The sequence below is a fragment of the Coregonus clupeaformis genome, chromosome 36 (genome assembly GCF_020615455.1).
Source record: "Coregonus clupeaformis isolate EN_2021a chromosome 36, ASM2061545v1, whole genome shotgun sequence".
NCBI classification, from domain to species: Eukaryota; Metazoa; Chordata; class Actinopteri; order Salmoniformes; family Salmonidae; genus Coregonus; species Coregonus clupeaformis.
The window spans coordinates 15,776,241-15,797,668 of NC_059227.1; the positions used below are offsets into that span (position 1 = coordinate 15,776,241).

Genomic DNA, 21,428 nt, shown 5'->3' on the forward strand with positions numbered 1-21,428 from the left:
TAACATAAATGTAACTATTCTACACAATACATTTTCTTCCACACAATCTGAGCACAGCTGCAATTCATACCCAACTCCACATATTTACCAACAAAACCATTGAGATCAAACTTGCAGAACTTTATTGATGTAGTGAGCTACACAAGAGCAAGATCCTGCCAGTAAAAATCCATTCTACTGGAAGAGGAACAGCACATAAGTCATCCAAAGCAGTATCAGACACAAGACTAGAGCCTATCCCGCTTCACACACATCACTTCCTGTGAACTTGCAATGGACACAGCCACTTGGGTTCTTCTTCAAGAAAGTAAAAGGCCACTGCTTGTAAACAGTTTTCTGCATATATGGGTATAATTGATCCAAATTGGTGTTCGTACTGTAGAATGGTTACTGGTACAGTTTGCCTTATTTGCTTTAAAACATTTCATTCTATCCATTTCTAGACTTGAGAGGATAGCAATGTATGTTTCTCTCCATCCTCTTAGAAGTCCCTAATTGTCAATTTAGAGGGTTATTTGCCGGTGAATACCTCTGTTTATGTAATATGAGAGTTAAGTTACACATCTGTTGGACGGCGTGACTATGAGCAGGTCTGTCCATCCTTTTGTTTTCTTCCAACCATCCCTTCTTCTTTCAGGGCTGGCTGACTGACTAGTCCTCTGCTTTAGCCTCCATCTCACCATCCTCGTCGTCGCCGTCCACCTCTGCGTTCTCCCGCTCTAGCCTCTCTAGCTGACGGGCCAGCTCTGTCTCGTCCGTATCAGTCACCACCTTCGCCTGGGGGGGATAACAAGAACGTTACACCGCATTTAGTTATTTAGCAGATGCTCTTATCCAGACAGACTTATAAATCAGTGCACATAATCAATGAATTCACTCAGGGAGTGGGATATGCACAAAAAAATATATCAAATTCACGTGTGAAATAGGACAAATATAAGCACCCACCTAATAATAATTATTATAATAATAGTAAAAGGTAGGTAAAACATCAATATATTATTGAAAGTAAAACTTTAAATAGCCGCTAACTATAAAAAAATCGGTGCTAGTAAGAGAAGACGGCACAAGTTGTTATTTACTGATAGATTGTAAATGACTGCTTTGTATTACTGTTTTATATCCTCTTAAAGTATTGTTAGGTTCAAGCTCTTTGTGTATGATAAGTGTAATTATTTAGTGGCCTGCAGGAATGTGCACTCCCAATTACTCAAGGCCTCTCCTGATTGGTAAGATACACATGGAGAAATCCTGGGTGATGAAAATGGAAAAGTACTTAAGTACATCTAAGGGCATAAAGGGAAACTGCACTGTATTGAATGTATGTATTCAGCTGGTACATATTCGCTGAGTAAACATTTGAAACATCAATCGGACTTTGGGCTCTTTTGTATGATAAACATGTTTCTTTGTATATTGAGCTTCTTCTCATTAATGACATAGTTGGACATGACACATGCACCTCATGAGAAGTGGCGTCAAAGGCCACGAAGAGAGAAACCACCTTCCGCCACTTTCGCTTAGTACTTTGGTATTCCCTCACACTACTGGCAAACTGAGACCACCCAGCTCTCCATTATTTTCTCACCCAACCATGTACTGTATCTACAGTGGCTTCAGAAAGTATTCACACACCTTGACCTTTTCTACATTTTGGTTGTGTTACAGCCTGAATTTCAAATGGATTAAATTTAGACTTTTTGGCATTGGCCTACACACAATCCCCCATAATGTCAAAGTAGAATTATGTTTTTAGACATGTTTACAAATGGGCCTCCCGAGTGGCTCAGCGGTCCAAGGCACTGCATCGCAGTGCTAGAGGCGTCACTACAGACCCGGGTTCAATCCCAGGCTGTGTCGCAGCTGGCCGCAACCAGGAGACGGCGCACAATTGGCCCAGCGTCGTCCGGGATAGGGGAGAGTTTGGCTGGCCGGGATGTCCTTGTCCCATCGTGCTCTAGCGACTCCTTGTGGCGGGCCGGGCTGTACGGTGTTTCCTCCGACACATTGGTGCTTACGGGTTAAGTAAGCAGTGTGTAAAGAAGCAGTGCAGCTTGGCAGGGTCGGGTTTCGGAGGACGCATGGCTCTCGACCTTCGCCTCTCCCGAGTCCGTATGGGAGTTGCAGAGATGGGACAAGACTGTAACTACTAATTGGATATCACGAAATTGTTATGTTTACAAATTAATTAGAAATGAAAAGCTGAAATGTATTGAGTCAATAAGTATTCAACCACTTTGTCATGGCAAGCCTAAATAAGTTCAGGAGTAAAAACTTGCTTAACAAGTCACATAATAAGTTGCATGGACTCACTGTGTGCAATAATAGTGTTTAACATTATTTTTGAATGACTACCTCATCTCTGTACCCCACACATACAATTATCTGTAAGGCTCCTCAGTCGAGCAGTGAATTTCAAACACAGATTCAACCACAAAGACCAGGGAAGTTTTCCAACACCTCACAAAGAATGGCAGCTATTGGTAAATGGGTAAACATAAAAAGCAGACATTGAATATCCCTTTCAGCATGGCGAAGTTATTAATTACACTTTGGATGGTGTATCACTACAAAGATACAGGCATCCTTCCAAACTCAGTTGCCGGAGAGGAAGGAAACCGCTCAGGGATTTCACCATGAGGCCAATGGTGACTAAAACAGTTACAGAGTTTAATGGCAGTGATTGGAGAAAACTGAGGATGGAACCACAACATTGTAGTTACTACACAATACTAACCTAAATGACAGAGTGAAAACAAGGAAGCCTGTACAAAATAAAAATTATTCCAATACATGAATTCTGTTTGCAATAAGGCACTAAAGTAAAACTGCATAAAATGTGGCAAAGAAATTAACTTCAATATAAAGCGTTATGTTTGGGGCTAATCCAACAACACATCACTGAGTACCACTCTTCAGATCTTCAAGCATGGTGGTGGCTGCATCATGTACGCTTGTCATCGGCAAGGACTAGGGAGTTTTTTTGGGATAAAAATAAATGGAATAGAGCCAAGTACAGGAAATATCATAAGAGGAAAACCTGGTTCAGACTGCTTTCCAACAGACACTGGGAGACAAATTCACCTTTCAGCAGGACGATAACCTTTTTGACATAAAATCTATGACAAGACTTGAAAACCACCAACGACAGAGCTTGAAGAATTTAAAAAAATAATAATGTGCAAATATTGTACAATCCAGGTGTGCAAAGCTCTTAGACTTACCCAGAAAGACTCACAGCGGTAATCGTTGCCAAAGGTGATTCTAACATGTATTGCTTCAGGGGTGTGAATACTTTCTCTACTTCATTTTCAATATATGTGCTAATATTTCAAAAAACATTTTCACTTTGTCATTATGGGGCATTGTGTATAGATGAGCCTATTTAATCAATTTCGAATTCAGGCTGTAACAACAAAATGTGGAATAAGTCAAGGAGTATGAATACTTTCTGAAGGCATATCTTCAGCCTCACCTCCATCTGGATGTTGAAGACGCCCCTCTTCTCCTCGATCCTCTCCTTGATGGCTGCCATGGCCTGGTTGAGAACCGACAGGCCCTCGGTGCGCTCCAGAGTGGTTGTGGTCATAACGTAGCGTGGCGGTGCTATCAGATTAATCTAGGAAGAGAACGCACTCGAGCAGTCATATAACACCTTCGAGAAAGTTGGGGTTGACCATAGAAAAAGAATGACAAATTAAACAGATATAGAAATATCATTAAATAGATAATACTTATAGAGTATGAGAGTTCCTCGATGCAACCTACCTTGATGGGCATGGCCTCTGTCGAGCAGCTAAGCCCCGCCCTCAGTGCGTCTTTCACAGCGTCGATGCCCTCATACCCGTAGCATGCCACCTCAATGTCTGCAAGGACGATAGTAAAATTGATTGTTTAAAGAAAATAAAGGGTAAAGTCGCCATGTTTCTAATTTGAAAACTTCAGAGGAGTTCAATAATCAACATGCCACTCTGGCAAACGAATCAATGAACATAATGTAGCATACGTCTCTACTTTACATATTTGTGTAGGCACATAATTGTTCCACTACACACATTTGTTTAACTACACATATCAAATATGGAAATATTGACCCAACAAGACTTCATCAGGTAGCCAAGTATTTTTCTGCCATTGAAATCCTTGGGCGGGCTGCCTAATCGTTTTTCCGGGTCGCCTAAGTCCAAACAGTGTGGGAAAAATGTTTCTAAATAAATTATAATCCTAAAACAATGAATTTAGCAGTATAGATTTTGCTATTATGTTTGAGCAAAAGAACACAGCTTTAGCCATGGCAAAATGCATAGAATTGCAGTAAATCTGCAACATGTTCTCTCAGCTGCACAGCAAAATGTGTAGAATTGAAGGAAATTATCTTTAAAACTGCCAAAATGAAATGCCTCTAAAATGTAAAAAATTAAATAAAAATGCAAATGACCATCCCCAAAGAAGACCTGTTTGGTCAAAACACGTTGTAGTATAAATCCTGCTGTAACCTAATATGCTAATCGGATTTCGCCTCTTAATATTTGTATAAACGTCACTTAAGTATCATCATTGCAGTGTACAGGCCTCCTTCTTTACTTTAAAAAAAATCTCCCTGCCATTTATGGATCTTTTCCCCCCCATTGATCTTCTCTAACATGTGTAGTAAATCTTGATTGCACTGTTAATGTTGAGTGTGCTGTGGTCTCTGTCTGACCTGCTCGGATTTTGACAGCCTGTGGAGTGAGTCGCCTGTTGATGTTGTCAATGAGCACGGCCCTCTCCTCCTCTGTCAGGTCCAGCCCATCCAGTATGGCAGGGTCACTGGGAAAAATTAAACATTTTGAGCATGGATATCTGACTAAATGATATGAGGAGATTGGAGGCAAACACTACACTACAACCCATTTCACACCCGCCTACAATATCTGCTTCCATCTCTTACTAAGAATGACAGATGGTATTTTATTAGGATCCCCATTAGCTGTCGCAGAAGCAGCAGCTACTCTTCCTGGGATCCACACAAAACATGACATAATACAGAACAATAATAGACAAGGACAGCTCAAGGACAGAACTACATGAAGGTCTTAGTCTCATTGTAAACATTCACACTATAGGGTAGTTCAGCCACACTGTGCTGGCTCGGATATATTATTTTCACATTGTCCTTTCCATCATGGTTCCAGCAACTATGGAGAATGCGTAACCAAGCCAGCCTAGTACAGCTTGGCTCAGCCATATGAAAAGGGTATATGTATATTCAATGTATAGAAGAAGAGTCCCGATACTCACGATACAGCCTGTTTGAAGACGTCGTAGGCGCCGTATCCCGGACGCTTGTACTTCTCATCAAACACCCAGGCGGTGCGCGTGAACAGGCTCTCCAGCTGCTCGTCCTTAGTGTACTGCAGCACCTCAGCCACGTGTCGAAGGATACTGTACACCTGCCACGGACGCCACACCATAAAAACATTTATACCTCGATATCACCTCTGGTCAAGAGGGAAGACTCACAAATGTTAGCCTGGTCCAAGATCTGAGCCGTATTCATAAAGTTTCTCAGAGTAGGAGTGCTGATCTAGGATCAGGTGCCCCCTGTTCATGTAATCATATTCATTATGATTTAAAAGGCTAAACTGATCCTAAATCAGCACTCCCACTCTAAGATGCTTTATGAATACGGCCCTGTTTGTGCTTTCTTACGGACTACTATGGTCATTTTCATCCCAACGACGACAGTGGTAGGCTGTACAGCACAAACAGATCTGGGACCAGGTTACACAAATGTCTGAGAGTTTATGACATCGGTGGAACGGAATGATAAATAGAGTTTTGTATATTACAGCATCCTCCGGCACGTGGCTGAGTGTTGACGGTGAACCTGACTTACGGTTTTAGATTTGGTGAATTTGTCTTCACATTTGATAGCATCCTCTGGCGAAACTCTTCTCTTTGATAAATCAATGTACCCTGCAAAGAGTTGACAATATAATTATTTGTTTACCTATAACACAATGTGTACACACACACACCCGGTCTACATTTCTTGACCGGACACACTCACCCTTCTCTTTGTCCACTCAGATGACCAACACGCATACACACACAATCTTGATTTTACCGACTGGACACACTCAAATCCCGCCTCACCCTTCTCTTTGTCCACTCGGATGACCACCACGCACTCATTACGTCCGATCCTAATGAGCTTGTTGATGGAGCGGATACGTCGGCGCGACAACTCGCTCAGCAGGATCATGCCTTCAATGTTGTTGTACTCCAGCAGGCTGACGTAGGCGCCCATCTCGGCGATGGAGCGCACGTTCACCATCACCACATCCTCCACCTCAGGGAACCGGTGCTGGTAGAACCTACAGCTAAGGTTCGGCATCGCTGGTAGGGTTAGGGAGACAATAGGACAGAGGCCAATATAATGAAACCAGAGACATTTGATATGTTGAGATATGCTATTCCATATACTTACAATGGGTTTTAAACAGTCGGATTAAACTCTAGAGAGCAATTGAATGAGAGGTCATTAGGTTAAAAAGAGGGAAATGGTAAATGGGATGTACATTTGGTTGGATAGTCACATCACGAATAAGATGGAATAGATTCTCATGATATACAGAGGTAGTTATCTTTTGTCAATCATTCTTGGTAACAGTATTGGAACTATTGAAGGGAGGTTTTTTTTTTTTTGGGGGGGGGGTCAAGTAGAAGTGATCTGGTGCCGCTAGATTGCAATAACGGAACAAAATGTCAGTCATTTCTCAGTCATGTAGTTATCCTTTTACACTCACAACGTCATCACCTTCCTTACCGTTTGCTAGCTACTGTAGCTGGCTAGAGCGGGTGTTACTAACACTGTGCCATATACACTTCCAAGACTAAACAACTGTCAACATGGATCTATGTCTTCAGTCTGATCTATAACGTTAGACGTCAACGCATCCACATTTATTCACACACAAAACTGATAATTTAGCTAGCTAGCCACCCAGCTAACCCGTTAGCTCATACATGCGGCACATGCACCTATAGCATCAGTAGCTAGGTACTAACTTAGCCAGTTATTCAAAACTCCGGCAAACAGCTGTTTTGTTTGCAGTGATTCGAGTAGATGCCTTACCTGTATCGTATGGTTAGAGAACAATACTGTGGAATTTTTTTAAACGTGAAAATTGTTCTTCAAATATGTAGCTAGCAAATTAGGCCCGATTGCTACAACTTCAAATGCATCGGTGGTGTGCTAATTTTTCGACCCGGAAGAGAAAGCGCTGGGGTTGACAAGCGCAAGCGCAATAGCGGTTAACGACACAGTCACATGACTACTAACCAGCTGATGGCTTTTTGCAATAGAATATCATGACGATCGCGACATCGGTTACAGATATGTTATTCTCCAAGTAATAACAATTGTGCAAAAGCTATTATTTAAATATTATAGGTATTTACTTGCTGTCTCGTCATCTAATCGCCGTTCAGACGTAATTGAAATACATAAGCCCGTTTGCAGCCAAAGAAGGACAAGATGTCAGGAAAAGAGAGGATCGATGTCTTCCCCTCTAGAATGTAAGTAGCTAGTCTAGGGAGCTTGTTATTTTAGCTAGCATAGTTTGACATTTCTAGCTAGCTAGCTAGTCCGCGCAATTTAGGTTTGCAAGTATATGCTCCCTAATTAATATTAATGTGCATGACCTTTTAGTTGTGTTAGGCTGAGCCAAATTGAAATGAAGGAAATGACAGATCAGTAAGCTTAGCCAGCTGTCAGCTAGTTAGCTAAGCGCAGCCAATTGTGAGCCCTTTAAAATAAATGATGAAAAAACTAAACCTTTGCATTTTTGTAACAATTTGCAATGGTATTACTTATTATTTCGAGTCAATCATTTTATTTCTTTGCCATTTCATGATGAATATCTAAAAGAGGAAATGGACTGTCACTGTCATGTGATGACTGTCCATAATTTCCAAACAACCACTGGGAGCTTTTCATGTGCCCTAACTTTACTCACACAGTCTATGGCACTACTGCACTTCTTTTTTATTTTTTTATTTTAAAGTTATTTTTCCACAGATTATGCCATGTTTAACTACTTACAATGTTAATTTGTCTTGAACATCATAATGATGGGTCAATAACACGCACTTTGAAATTGTGGTGACCTGCAGAAAACGGCATAAAAGCACCAATGTCTTTCAACATGATTCAAATCTGAATGGCCATACATGTTTATTATGGAAGTCCTCTCTGACACCTGATGGCTTGTCTGTGAAGGGCCCAGACCATCATGAAGGCCCGTCTGAAGGGGGCCCAGACTGGTAGAAACCTACTGAAGAAGAAGGCTGATGCCCTCTCCATGCGCTTCCGTCAGATCCTCCGTAAGATCATTGAGGTAATTCAAGGGGGGTTAAAACCATAGAAACAAGAATGACTAGAATGGGAAAAGCCCATCAGACATTTGACAGTACGCTCATGGGTAAACTAAATATTGCTGCCGGACCATCGATTTGAATGGGAATATCTGTTCTAGTAGTTATGTTTCTATGATTAAAACATTGTCTAATTCTCTGTTTCTTATCTGAGTAATATAAGTACGTTTAATTATTTTTTTGTATAACATCCTAATGTCATCGGGGCATGTTACATCGACTCCTGTCCTTTTGTTTCCTCTCCTGATTTATAGACTAAGACCTTGATGGGGGAAGTGATGAGGGAGGCTGCCTTCTCTTTGGCTGAGGCGAAATTTGCTGCTGGCGACTTCAGGTGAGAGAATGGGCCTCATCATGAGCCATTTGAGGCCTTTATTTAGGTGTTTGTCTGATGTCAATGTTTTGCTAATATTTTGTCAATGTTCTCTCATCACATTATCATGTTCCCACAGCACCACTGTCATCCAGAATGTGAACAAGGCCCAGGTGAAGGTTCGGGCTAAGAAGGACAACGTGGCAGGTCAACACCTTTGGACTTCTCTGTATCTTTTTAGAACAACAGCATGTCTCTCCTAAATGTCTCACCTGTGTGATTCTCCTCTCCCTCACAGGTGTCACTCTACCTGTGTTTGAGCACTACCAAGAAGGAGGGGATAGTAAGTAGTGCACTTTTCTGGCCATGCAGGGTTGGGGTCAATTCCAATTTAATTTGAAATTCCAATTCAATTCTTGAATTCACTCATGAAGTGGAGAATTTACATTTAATTCAATTTGAATTTCAACAATCTTCAAGTTATGGAATTGGAATTAGGCTGTTTGGACGGTATGAATTGGAATTGTAAAAACAGTTAATCATTGGAATTAAATATTTCTACATCGCCCAGTTAATGAAATGACTGCAGGATTTGTTTGAAATCATTAACTTGTATTTCTATATTTCCAGTATAGCTAGGCTGTCTGAACAGTGACATGATCAGCCTAAAAGCCTGAGGAAATTGGAATTTGTGGAATTGTTGGGGATAATATTGAATTGGGAATTGAATTCTTGGAATTGACCTAACATTGGAATTGAGAAGATTGAATTCTCTGAATCAGTGTTGGGGAGTAGTAAACTACATCTAGTTCAACTAACTAGTAATTGAACTACATATTGCAGTAGCTTGGTGGTAGTAGAACTACATTCAAATCTACAGTGCCTTCAGAAAGTATTCATTGCCCTTGACATATTCCACATTTTGTTGCAGCCTGAAATAAAAATAGATTCAATATTTATTTTTTCTCACCCATCTACACAAAATACCCTATAATGACAAAGTGAAAACGTTTTTAGAAATGTTTGCAAATGTATGGAAATGAAATACATACATATTATTTAAATAAGTATTCAACCCCTGAATCAGTACCCTGTCGTGACGTGACTTTCATTAATGTGATGACTTCTTTATCGAATCAACTATGTTTAATTGTTACCCGATTTAAATTAATCATGTAACAATTAACTCTTTGGGAATTTGGGGCACCACGGAAGAAGTTGTTTATAGAGTTACCATCTCCCGAATGTATCTCTAAAATATATATGTTATATTGAAAACAGTCACTCATTAATCATTACCTCATATCAGTCTCATTCTGAACGTCGCATAATTCTTGGATCCGCAAGAACCCCAGCTTTACTTATGATTCAGCACTACACAAATTGGCTTATTTATTTACTAGCTAACTAAATAATAACACAGAATACATACATACTTAATACATGAGAAAAAGTCACTAGCGGACTAACAACAGCATAACTGCTTGGTTATCAAAAGAGGGAGGGGTAAAGGGACAGGGAGAGAAAGAGAGTGTCAAACTTATCGTTGATACATTTGGAAACTACCCTCAAAGTAATCATCATACTTTGCTCACAAACTACCGCCCATTCGGAAAAGAAGTCATGAATGTATTTACGTGTCTGTCTTTGTTCATCGTCTCTCTGTTGAAACCAATCACTCCTTCTATGGGGAAGGGGTCGATGGGTGTAAGGCTCTGATTGTCCACCAGAGGTCACAATGTCCTTCTTATTAGTTGTCCTGGCTTGGAGTGTAGTGTTCAAATAGAGCAGATACTTCAGATGCACCAATGATTGTCTGAGATGGGATTTTCTAATTCCCACCTTGTGTCTTTAGTCAAAGTTCTAGATCACTTTACACACACAGCTGCAGACTGGCAATGTTCTGGTCTAGTCTGGTAGTTGATCTTATTCACCTCCTGTTGAGGTTCAACGTTCCAACCATTTTAAACCGTGTATGTCTATCAGTTTTACACATCTGGATTTGGGGATTTTCTCCCTTGCAGATTTTCTCAAGCTCTGTTAAGTTAGATGGGAGGGTGGTGAAGAGAAATCTTAAAGTCTTTCCACAGATTTTCAATGGGATTCAAGTCTGGCCTTTGGCTGGGCCGCTAAAGGATTTTCACCTTCTTGTTCTGAAGCCATTCCAGCATTGTCCTGTTGGAACGTAAATCTTTGCCCCAGTCTAAGGTTGTTTGCACTCTGAAGCAGGTTCTCATCAAGGATTTGCCTATATTTGGCTCCATTCATTGTTCCCTCTATCCTTACCAGTCTCCCAGTCCTTGCTGCTGAAAAACATCCCCATAGCATGATGCTGCCACCACAATGCTTCAGGGTAGTGATGGTGTTAGATGTGGTGTTAGAATGGTGATGAGCTGTGCCTGGTTTTCTCCAGAAATAGTGCTTTGCATTCAGGCCAAAGAGTTCAATTTTTGTCTCATCTTTCATGTGCCTTTTTGCAAACTCCAGGCGTGCTGTCATGTGCCTTTTTAATAGAAGTGGCTTCCATCTGGCCTCTCCCATAAAGCCCAGATTGGTGAAGTGCTGTAGAGACTGTTGTCCTTCTGGCAGGTTCTCCCATCTCAGCCAAGGAACTCCGTAGTTCTGTCAGAGTGGTCATTGGGCTCTTGGTCACCTCCCTGACCAAGGTCCTTCTTGCCCAGTTGCTCAGTTTGGTTGGATGGCCAGCTCTAGGCAGAGTCTGGGTAGTTCCATATTTGTTCCATTTCCCAATGATTGAGACCACTGTGCTCTTGGAAACTCTCAACACTCTAGAAATTGTTTTATACACTTCTCCAGATACTGTATGTCTCATCACAATTATGTCTTGGAGATCTACAGACCGTTCCTTGAACTTCATTGTATAGTTTCTGCTCTGGCATGCACTGTCAATGGTGGGACCTTATATAGACAGGTGTGTTTTCTTTCTAAATCATGTCCAAACAATTGAATTGGCCACAAGTTGTAGTGACATATATCAAGGATGATCAAAGGAAATTGAATGCATCTAAACTCAGTTTGGAGCGTCATAGCAAAGGGGTGTGAATACTTAGGTAAATGAGATATTTCTGCGTTTCATTTTCAATACATTTGAAAATAGATTTTGTTTTTACACATTCTGTTAACATATGACCCCAAAGTGATCTGTTATTGCAATTTGTAGCCTATGACATTTCAGATTTACATATTATCATTTTTTACTAAGTAGTTTGGATGTAGTGAACAACTTTTTCAAAGTAACTTTAGTTAAGTAAACAATATTTTTCTTTAGGGTAGCTTAACTTCTTCCAGTGTGAAGTAATTGGTAGCTTGGTAAACTATATTTTCAGAGTAGCTTCCCCAACACTGTTCTAAATTCAAAGACTTAGAATTTGAATAGAATTAAATGGAATTTACAGGGAGAGGGAATCTAATTGAATTTGTGGAATTAACCCCAACCCTGTGGTCCTGTATGGCTTTGGATAAAAGTGTCTGCTAAATGGCTATTATTATTATTATTATTATTGCAAATATTGGTATGGCTGCATTTATGGGCAAATTCGTTTTTTTTTTTACAAGTTATAGAAAGCTATGCTCTGCTATTGAACATGTAGTGTGTTTCTGTGTCACTGCAGTCTTTGCTTCCCTCCATCCTCTCCTTGTTAGGTTATGAGCTGACTGGTCTGGCCAGGGGAGGAGAGCAGCTCTCCAGACTGAAGAGAAACTATGCTAAAGCAGTGGAGCTGCTAGTGGAGTTGGCCTCCTTACAGGTAAGGGGCGCTCTATCACCATGGTGTTAACATTACATCTGGGTAGTGTTCATTAGGCACCAAACAGAAGAAAATGGAATGAAACAACAAAGGATTACCTGGACTTTTCCCATTGCAAAATGTTTTAGAATGTTTTCTGGTGTGTGCCCTAAAGAGCATGACCCCAGGTGGTAAGTCTTGCAAGACTGTGGTAAACCATGCAGAGTGTGTTTGACTGAACAACAAAGTCTCATGGTCTCACCGTTTGATCCACAGACTTCCTTTGTCACACTGGATCAGGCCATCAAGATCACCAACCGCCGTGTGAATGCCATTGAGCATGGTGAGTCTGCACCACTTTGGCACAATAACAAAACCTGCACTACATATCAATAATGGCAGTCAAAAGAGATAGTTGGAAGACAGCGAGGAGATGATAAAATGTGGTTTGAACTGTCCACAGTGATCATCCCCCGCATTGAGCGTACCCTCAGCTACATCATCACTGAGCTGGATGAGCGGGAACGAGAGGAGTTCTACAGGTAAGTTACATTATCCCTCAGACTCCTCATCTCCAAGTCTATACCCCCATCTGACTGGGGGATCACTGTCTGTCTCTCAGGTATATAAAGTGTTCTAATTCCAATTCTATGGTGTGTCCCACCTCCTCAGGCTGAAGAAGATCCAGGAGAAGAAGAAGCAGATGAGGGAGAGGACGGAGAAGGAGATCGCCGCCCGTCTGGCCAAGCTGGGCCCCATCGCCGAGCCATCCAACATGCTGACGGAGGAAACTGACGAGGACCTGCTGTTTGAGTGACATGCCGTCCTTCCGGTCACCCGTGGCTACTCCGTCACCCGGGTTGACAGAGTAAACCGGGTCAACTCCGTCACCCACATCCTATTTATTCTGTGCCTCTCAGGCCACGTTGAGGTCTTCTTTTTGTGCGAAAGAGAAAAATTGTCTGTTTTTTGTGTACACGTCGGTGATGTTTTGTTGTCGTTTTCAGTATTGGAGATGAGTGTCCAGATTTATCACTGTATAGAACCGTCAGAACTTTGCCGCTAACAGCAATCACATCAGTTCACTAGAGTGTCGAACTTGTTGATGAGTTATCTTTTGAATACTTAAGGAGCAAATAATATATGTACATTGAGTATGGTTAAATTACATGGTTTACAAATGTGAACTGTATTAAGCATTCCATCTGATTGGGTGAGGACATAGATAGCTATTTAATGCTTCCATCAGAACACTCAGTCAATGCATGCCGTCATGCTGTACAGTTAAAACAGGGTGGCCGTTATTTTCCCCGTAAGTGTCTGTGTTGTGGAGGCTAATCCCTTCCATGGTCGCCCCATATCAGTGGGGTTGTATTGACCATAAAATAATGACATTCTGTTTCTATGGAATTTAATTACATGGTACTGTATTGACCCTTTACAGGAGGATGGCTAACGTGGGTCCCGTGTGGCTCAGTTGGTAGAGCATCGCGCTTGCAACACCAGGGTTGTGGATTCGGTCCCCCCTCGAGGGACCAGTGCGAAATAATATATGCACTCACTACTGTAAATCACTCTGGATTAGAGAGTGTGCTAAATGACTAAAATGTCAATGTAGTGTGCGTACCTGACCTCCATCCGCAGTGGCACCCTGAGTGCAACCCCACCTATGTCAGAACACTTCATCCAAATAAAGATGATCTGAATATTCTCCAAGTGTCACTTTGTGATTCTATTCTTATCTCAAATGAGTGTTACTGTAGCTGTTCTAGCCACAATTTGTCACTCAGTTGCTGATGTCTGTTGACAAAGCTGTGCTGGAAACATTGAACAAAGTAATGGCTGCCTGAGAATGCTATTGCAAGGTACAACATCCTAAATGTATCTGGGGCACACACCTGTGTGTGAAATGGCAGTCATTTTGCATTGAAGCGCTAAATGTAACATGGTGTCAAGGCTGCTTCTCCCATAGCCTCCTACTCCTTCACCTGCCGGGGTCAAGACAAAGAAAGAAACCCTGGGCGTGTTTAAAGTAGAGAGACTGATTGGTTTCACCTGTCTGCAGTTTGGCTCTGATTATAACTGGAGACAGGTGTGGCTGCTCTGCTGCAGTCTAGAAGTTTCCCCGGAGCTGTCCGTGATTCTGCCTCTGGGTGAATACGTCGCCTTGCTGTCCGTGGTCCTGGCAGCCAAAAAACAAAGAAACCTTGCAGGCACATAACGTCCATCCACAACACAACCCCTGAAACCGCTACAATATGTATCAAGTATATTCCAAAATCATACATTTACCTGATAAAATAGTATTCATGTAACTTTAATGTCCACCATCATGAAACAATTCTCATCAGAAATGTTCATTATATTGAAGATGGCTTCTTTTGAGTTGTGCTTATAAAGTACCAAAGAAAAAAAAAGTTTGTCAGATTAAATGATGCTAAATTGATTGTTTTCACACTGTTAATGTCTGTGGATAGACACTAGGTATACTATTCAATGGATACTGAGGTCATCTTTACTGATGATCAATGATTCTTGAGGTCTGTTTTTGAGGTACAAGTGCAGCAACTCAAGATAACACAACATAATACTATCATCGATACACAGCAAGTACCTTACCATATTTAGAATACAACGGCTTTCTCTTTGGTTTTTACTTCTAGGAGAAAGTTACATTGTTCCCCTGGAGCAAATTGGTCCTCAATTGAGAGACAGTTCCAGTGCATTGCATTGTATTGTATACCACATACAAACAAACCATACATTATTAGACTGGGGTCTGAGATAATGGTAAATCACATTTGTTTACATCTCATCTAAAAATACATATTTACAATCATAAATAACTATTTAGAGTAGAATGAAATGAAAATGTGTTTTCTACAGTTTTGGATAAATGTCTTTGCATATGCTACTGGAATCTGGAATGGTGCCGACATTGACAAAAACACAAAATAACATTCACAAAGACAAACACAGACAAAAACACATATATAATAAAGTGTCCATGCCTGCAAATTAAGTAAAGTCCAACTTCCATAAGAAGGCTAGATAAAGGACAAGTTACCCTTTCAGGCAAAGAAGGCATGGGCCCTCTATTTTGTGTCTGCGAGGCTCCATGATGGTCTAACGGTGTCCATCCTTCCTTTAGGGTCGTTCCTTCAGAGCTGTGTTATGGGTCATGTTCATTCAGGATACACCGTAGTCAAATGTGTTAAAACATTTTTCTACGAAAAACTAGAACAAATGGTTCTTATTGGACAAGTCCAGGTATTCACTTCCTGTTTCAATCCGTTTTCTTCCATGTGGTGCCTAATGAACACAACCCAGGCCACACTCTCCTTCCTGTGGCTCCCTGGAGTTGACCGCTAGGTTGACCCATCAACCCTGACCTCTTACCCCTAGCACAGCCAGGAGGAGGGCACCCACTGGGGCTCTGTGTCCAGTTTGTCGATGAGCCGCAGGAGCTCGTGGAAGGCCGTGTCTGGCTCGCCATTAACAATGGCCGCGTCAAACAGGTGGCCGTAGGCCTGCTCCATCTCCCGGGCCTTCTCGATCAACTCCTTCAGCTCCTCTGGCTAGATGCAGGGACACAGTAGGGAAGGACAATAGTTACATATATCCTGGCTAGATGCAGGGAAACACAGTAGGGAAGGACAGGGGTTAGAGATATCCTCGCTAGATGCAGGTGTCATGACTTGCCCTCATGAGCTGAGGATCAAAGATGCCGGCTAGGAAAGTTTTGAACACCCCCTTTCCTGGGGGCCAGTTTTATGATGGGTTGTACATTTTCCGTGCCATGCAGTATTGGGAGAGGGAATTTCCCTGTGGAACAAAGGAAGTCTTACCGCCAATAATTCTTATTGTGGATAATGAAACAATATTCCTACTTCAAAGAATGGGAGAAATAGTCGGTGGGGTCTTAAAGAACAATCATGTCAAATTCGTTACTATGTTGTGATGTCATTAAAGACGGTGGAACAACATAACTGTATCTCTGGGGGTGTACACTTTCCAGTTATGAGGTTTGCATTTAATTGTTGTATAAAACGAATGATTAAGTATAATACTACTTTTGTGAAGATAACGATGTGATTTTAGCATTCTAGATGAGATGATTGTTTTCCATATTGATTTGTTCTCAGTCAGTGGCCACGCCCAGATGAGCACAAACATGATGGAACGCCTCTTTTACCCCGAGTGCATAAAAAGCCTTGAAAAACAAATTAACATTAGACCAGGAAGCGTGAAGCTGAAGCTACACGGCTTAAAATAGTTAGACCAAGCAGACTATGGTATAAGCCTGATGTTGCAAACGGTTGAATTTCTACCAGACCAGCAGACGTGAAGCGTGAGCTATACGTTACAAAATGGTTAGACCAGAAAGACCAGAAAACGTGAGACGGTAGTCCATACGTTTGAAATGGAGAAACTCTGAAACTCTCAACCTCTACACGAGGTGAAGAAGAAGACAACGCACTAGACCTTATCATTTCAGTCTGCAGCTGGCATGTATAGTCGTCTAGAGAACTTTCACTAAAGACACGAGTTGGGAAGGACAATCCCTCTCCGACAACCGTTGGTACATCTGAAGTATCTATTCTAACAGATCAACTCTACGAACTACAGGGTACGCTGAAGTATCCATTCTAACCACCACTACGACCAGAAACTCTACCAAGGACATTGGGATCTCTGGTGGGCAAACCAGAGTCTTACATCATCAACTCAACTATCGAGGACAGCTACACGTAAATACATGTTGCATTTCTAATCCGAATGAGCGGGTCCAAAGCATTTGAATTTCCGTGAGCGTAGTTTACAAATGTCTGATAGGTGAATTCCTTTGTCACTTCCTTTCCCCCCCTCTCTCTGAATCAGCCAACCCTCCTTCTACCCAGGCATTCATGCTATTGTTAGTCCAGTCCACTAGGGACCTGTTTTCATTGTATTACGTTAGTAATCAATAACCTATGTGTGTGTGTGTTATTATTTAGTTAGTTAGTAAATAAATAATTAAGCCAATTTGTGTATTGCTGATTCATCAATAAGGTTAGGGTTCTTGCAGGTTCAAGGATTATGCGACGTTCAGAATGAGACTGATAAGAGGTAATTATTTAATAAGTGACTGTTATCGATATATAACATATATCTTCTAAGAGTTTAATTTGGGAGATGGTAACTCATTAAACAACTTCTTCCGTGGGGCCCCAAATTCCTAATGAGTTAATTGTTACATGATTAATTTAATAAAGTGACAATTAAACATAGTTAGTTGATTCGATAAATAACAGTCACCATATTAATATAAGTCACGTCACGACACAGGGAAACACAGTAGGGAAGGACAGGGGTTAGAGATATCCTCGCTAGATGCAGGGAAACACAGTAGGGAAGGACGGGGGTTACAGATATCCTGGCTAGATGCAGGGAAACACAGTAGGGAAGGACAGAGGTTACATATATCCTGGCTAGATGCAGGGAAACACAGTAGGGAAGGACAGGGGTTACATATATCCTGGCTAGATGCAGAAAACACAGTAGGGAAGGCAAGGGTTACAGATATCCTGGCTAGATGAAGGAAAACACAGTAGGGAATGACAGGAGTTACAGATATCCTGGCTAGATGCAGAAAACACAGTAGGGAAGGCAAGGGTTACAGATATCCTGGCTAGATGCAAGGAAGAACAGGGGATAGAGAAATCTAGATGCAGGGAAACACGGAAGGGAAAGACAGGGGTTACAGATATCCTGGCTAGATGCAGGGAAATACAGGAGGGAAGGACAGAGGTTACATATATCCTGGCTAGATGCAGGGAAATACAGCAGGGGAGGACAGGGGTTACATATATCCTGGCTAGATGCAGGGAAATACAGGAGGGAAGGACAAGGGTTACATATATCCTGGCTAGATGCAGGGAAATACAGGAGGGAAGGACAGGGGTTAGAGATATCCTGGCTAGATGCAGGGAAATACAGGAGGGAAGGACAGGGGTTACATATATCCTGGCTAGATGCAGGGAAACACAATAGGGAAGGACAGGGGTTAGGCATATCCATCCCAAGGGGAAAGGGATGGTAGGGAGAGAAGTAGGTCATGTCCAGAAACAACACCTAGCCTCTACCTCCTATCGGAAAAGATTGCAAATGTACAAGCAATGTGGCAAAAATTCCACCTAGACCAGTAGATGGCAAGGTGAAACTATTACTATACTAGCAGAGGATAAATTTATCATAACCGTGTTTAAGCATTGTACCAATAAAAGGGATTATAGTTTCTCACAGGCATATATGATCAATATGATACCTGTGATCAATGTAACACATTCACTGTGGATCTGAATTCATCAACGGTACTTGCTGATGCTGATGAAGAGCTTTTTGTGAGATGAGCAGAACAGGAAATACCTTTGGGTTTTTGCCATCCTTGGCCAGCAGGATGCGCAATCGCTCCTGAGAGGGAGGAGCGATGAAGATCACATAGGGCTTGAGGTTGGAGGACCGCAGTACCCGCAGTGACTGACAGACAGAACAAATTAAAACAGCAGCAGGAGGAGGAGAGAAGGTTAGAAAATAAGGCAGTTAATAGAGTAGAGAGTAATAGCATGGTTAGTATGCTTTCAAAACCTGCTTATGAAATATCCTCCACAATGGTGGTGGAAAAAGTACCCAATTGTCATACTTGAGTAATAGTAAAGATACCTTAATAGAAAATGACTCAAGTAAAAGTGAAAGTCACCCAGTAAAATACTACTTGAGTAAAAGTCTAAAAGTATTTGGTTTAAAATATACTTAAGTATCAAAAGTAAATGTAATTGCTAAAATATACTTAAGTATTAAAAGTAAAAGTATACATCATTTCAAATTCCTTATATGAAGCAAACCAGGAGGGGCCCACTCCAACACTCAGACATCATTTACAAATGAAGCATGTGTGTTTAGTGAGTCCACCAGATAAGAGGCAGTATGGATGACCAGGGATGTTCTCTAGAAAGTGCGTGAATTGGACCATCTTCCTGTCCTGCTAAGCATTCAAAATGTAAGTACTTTCAGGTGTCAGGAAAAATTTATGGAGTAAAAAGTACATTATGTCTTTAGGAATTTTGTGAAGTAAAAGTAGAAGTAGTCAAAAATATAAATAGTAAAGTAAAGTACAGACCCCCAAAAACTACTTAAGTAGTACTTTCAAGTATTTTTACATAAGTACTTTACACCATTGCTCCACAACATGTTCTCAACTAGCGGCTAACAAGAGTCCCACTTTAAACATAACATAACATAGGCTAATGAATCCTTCATAAACCCTTTATAAGGCCTGTTCAGATGTTTAGAAATGTAATGCTCTATAATGTGTGGCACAAGGTCTATGCCACATTTGGCAGGACCTATCACCCTTTATGTAGAATGACTTGCTCACACATGATTGATGAAGCATCTACTGTATGTAGTGCTTATGAACTTCTATGTAGTGCTTATAAAGATTTATTTTCCTACCTTAGTGTGCAGGCACAGCAGACAGATCCTGCCTGAGTTGATGACCTGTCGAACCGAGTCACTGCTGGTGCCGTACAGGTTCCTTTCGTACTCCCCAGACTCTATGAACTTCCCCGCTGCCACATCAGCCTCAAACGCCAGCTGGTTCACAAAGTGGTACTCCCTCCCGTTCTTCTCATGTATGCGTGGGTTTCTCGTTGTATCTGAGTGATATTTATTGTGAAATTAGAATTTGGTATATTACAATGTATAATTTAGTTTTTGTCTGGACTATTATAATAAACAGTTTAACACCAAAATATACACAATAAATTGGTATAAGCTAAGCTGTATGTATTGGTAATGTGTACCCTACCTAATTGAATTCCTGTGGTAATTTGTCAATGCTCCAAGCTATGAAACTCCATCAAACTTTATTTCAAGTGCATTGAAATCACAACACTTTATAGAAAATGGACACAATAAAATATATTGAAAATCATACCTAACAGGCCACTAACTTAACATCACACAATAATTGTGTAGCCTAGACCCATCTCAAGTATTGCCCCGCCCTCTATCCCCCAACCCCCTCCTCTCATTGGTCTACTTACGTGGCACAGCTCCGGCGAACCTGTCCGGCTCGATGGACAGCAGCCTTTGCCGCAGCTCATTCTGCCCGCTGTTGGGCGGACCAATCAGGGCGATAGGTCGCTTGCGATTGGCTGGCTGGTGGTAAAGCGCCATCTCCTCATAGGTCAGGATTTCATCAGCGTAGTAGTCTGGGTGGGACAGAGGTAGGTGGAGAGGTGGGGGTTTACTGGAGGTGAGGTGTTGCAGATAGAAAATTGTCATCGAAGTGTTACTCTACAGTATATCAGATACGTGTATCTGTTCTACATAACATATTTATATTTGAATATTCAGCTGAGGATAAAGGTTGACAATAGAAATGTCATGGATAGAACAGGCATGATTCTTGGGTACATGTCACACCAACACCAAGTCTGGCCCAGGAACCAGCAGGCTTATCAAGTCTTAGAACGTACATAGGGACATTGACTGAGAGAGAGGCCATATCCCAAATCAACCCCTATGCTCCACCCTGTCCTCTGATAGGCTAGGTGGAAGTTTCATCATATTGCTCATATCAATCAAATCTCCACAAGTGCATAGGGGTCTAGGGGTCGATTTGGGATTGGACCAAAAAGAGCTGGGAGAAAGAACTAGCCTTACCAACGTTCCTGTTGGGGTTGTGCATTGTTTTCTTCCTCTGCTTCTTGTTCTTCTTTGCACACCAAAGCTTCCCTGAAGAAAATGAGAAGAGGAAAGTTATCAAAGGCTGATTTAGAGCCTATCAAATCAAATTGTATTTGTCACGTATGCCTAATACAACAGGTGTAGACCTTACTGTGAAATGCTTACTTACAAGCCCTTAACTAAGAATGCAGTTTATCGGATCATAATGACAGCGA

General features: G+C 41.4%; 3 protein-coding genes across 3 annotated transcripts in view; 1 reads left to right on the plus strand and 2 right to left on the minus strand.

Moving 5' to 3' along the window:
* Positions 1–99: 99 nt before the first annotated feature.
* Positions 100–7,239, minus strand: LOC121552900 (eukaryotic translation initiation factor 2 subunit 1). Its single transcript, XM_041865994.2, has 8 exons — positions 7,121–7,239; positions 6,139–6,381; positions 5,879–5,958; positions 5,281–5,432; positions 4,703–4,809; positions 3,769–3,866; positions 3,476–3,619; positions 100–777 (listed from the first exon to the last, which is right to left on the minus strand). The coding sequence occupies exons 2-8, from the start codon at positions 6,377–6,379 to the stop codon at positions 652–654; spliced, it is 948 nt and encodes a 315-aa protein (XP_041721928.1). The 5' UTR covers positions 6,380–6,381; positions 7,121–7,239; the 3' UTR covers positions 100–651.
* Positions 7,240–7,338: 99 nt separating this feature from the next.
* LOC121552901 (V-type proton ATPase subunit D) lies at positions 7,339–14,191 on the plus strand. The gene is made up of 9 exons (XM_041865995.2): positions 7,339–7,563; positions 8,267–8,384; positions 8,676–8,755; positions 8,874–8,941; positions 9,033–9,077; positions 12,398–12,501; positions 12,757–12,823; positions 12,944–13,022; positions 13,153–14,191. The coding sequence occupies exons 1-9, from the start codon at positions 7,523–7,525 to the stop codon at positions 13,295–13,297; spliced, it is 747 nt and encodes a 248-aa protein (XP_041721929.2). The 5' UTR covers positions 7,339–7,522; the 3' UTR covers positions 13,298–14,191.
* Positions 14,192–14,761: 570 nt separating this feature from the next.
* The window catches only part of LOC121552719 (protein PALS1-like), a 36,040-nt gene continuing 29,373 nt past the window's right edge, over positions 14,762–21,428 (minus strand). The window contains exons 10-14 of the mRNA XM_041865732.2: positions 21,190–21,261; positions 20,568–20,735; positions 19,975–20,177; positions 18,889–18,999; positions 14,762–16,058 (exon numbers count right to left, since the gene is read on the minus strand). Coding sequence (XP_041721666.2) covers positions 15,882–16,058; positions 18,889–18,999; positions 19,975–20,177; positions 20,568–20,735; positions 21,190–21,261 — 731 coding nt within the window. The 3' untranslated portion in view covers positions 14,762–15,881. The remainder of the gene's footprint in view (positions 16,059–18,888; positions 19,000–19,974; positions 20,178–20,567; positions 20,736–21,189; positions 21,262–21,428) is intronic.

Coding starts and splice junctions, on each gene's coding strand:
- LOC121552900 (XM_041865994.2), bottom strand. CDS start 6,379: ATGCCGAACCTTAGCTGTAGGTTCTACCAGCACCGGTTCCCTGAGGTG. Junction 5,433..5,878: donor AATTCACCAAATCTAAAACC/GTAAGTCAGGTT, acceptor CGTCCGTGGCAG/GTGTACAGTATCCTTCGACA. Junction 778..3,475: donor TCTTCAACATCCAGATGGAG/GTGAGGCTGAAG, acceptor TATCCCCCCCAG/GCGAAGGTGGTGACTGATAC.
- LOC121552901 (XM_041865995.2), top strand. CDS start 7,523: ATGTCAGGAAAAGAGAGGATCGATGTCTTCCCCTCTAGAAT. Junction 8,385..8,675: donor TCCTCCGTAAGATCATTGAG/GTAATTCAAGGG, acceptor CCTGATTTATAG/ACTAAGACCTTGATGGGGGA. Junction 13,023..13,152: donor GAACGAGAGGAGTTCTACAG/GTAAGTTACATT, acceptor CCACCTCCTCAG/GCTGAAGAAGATCCAGGAGA.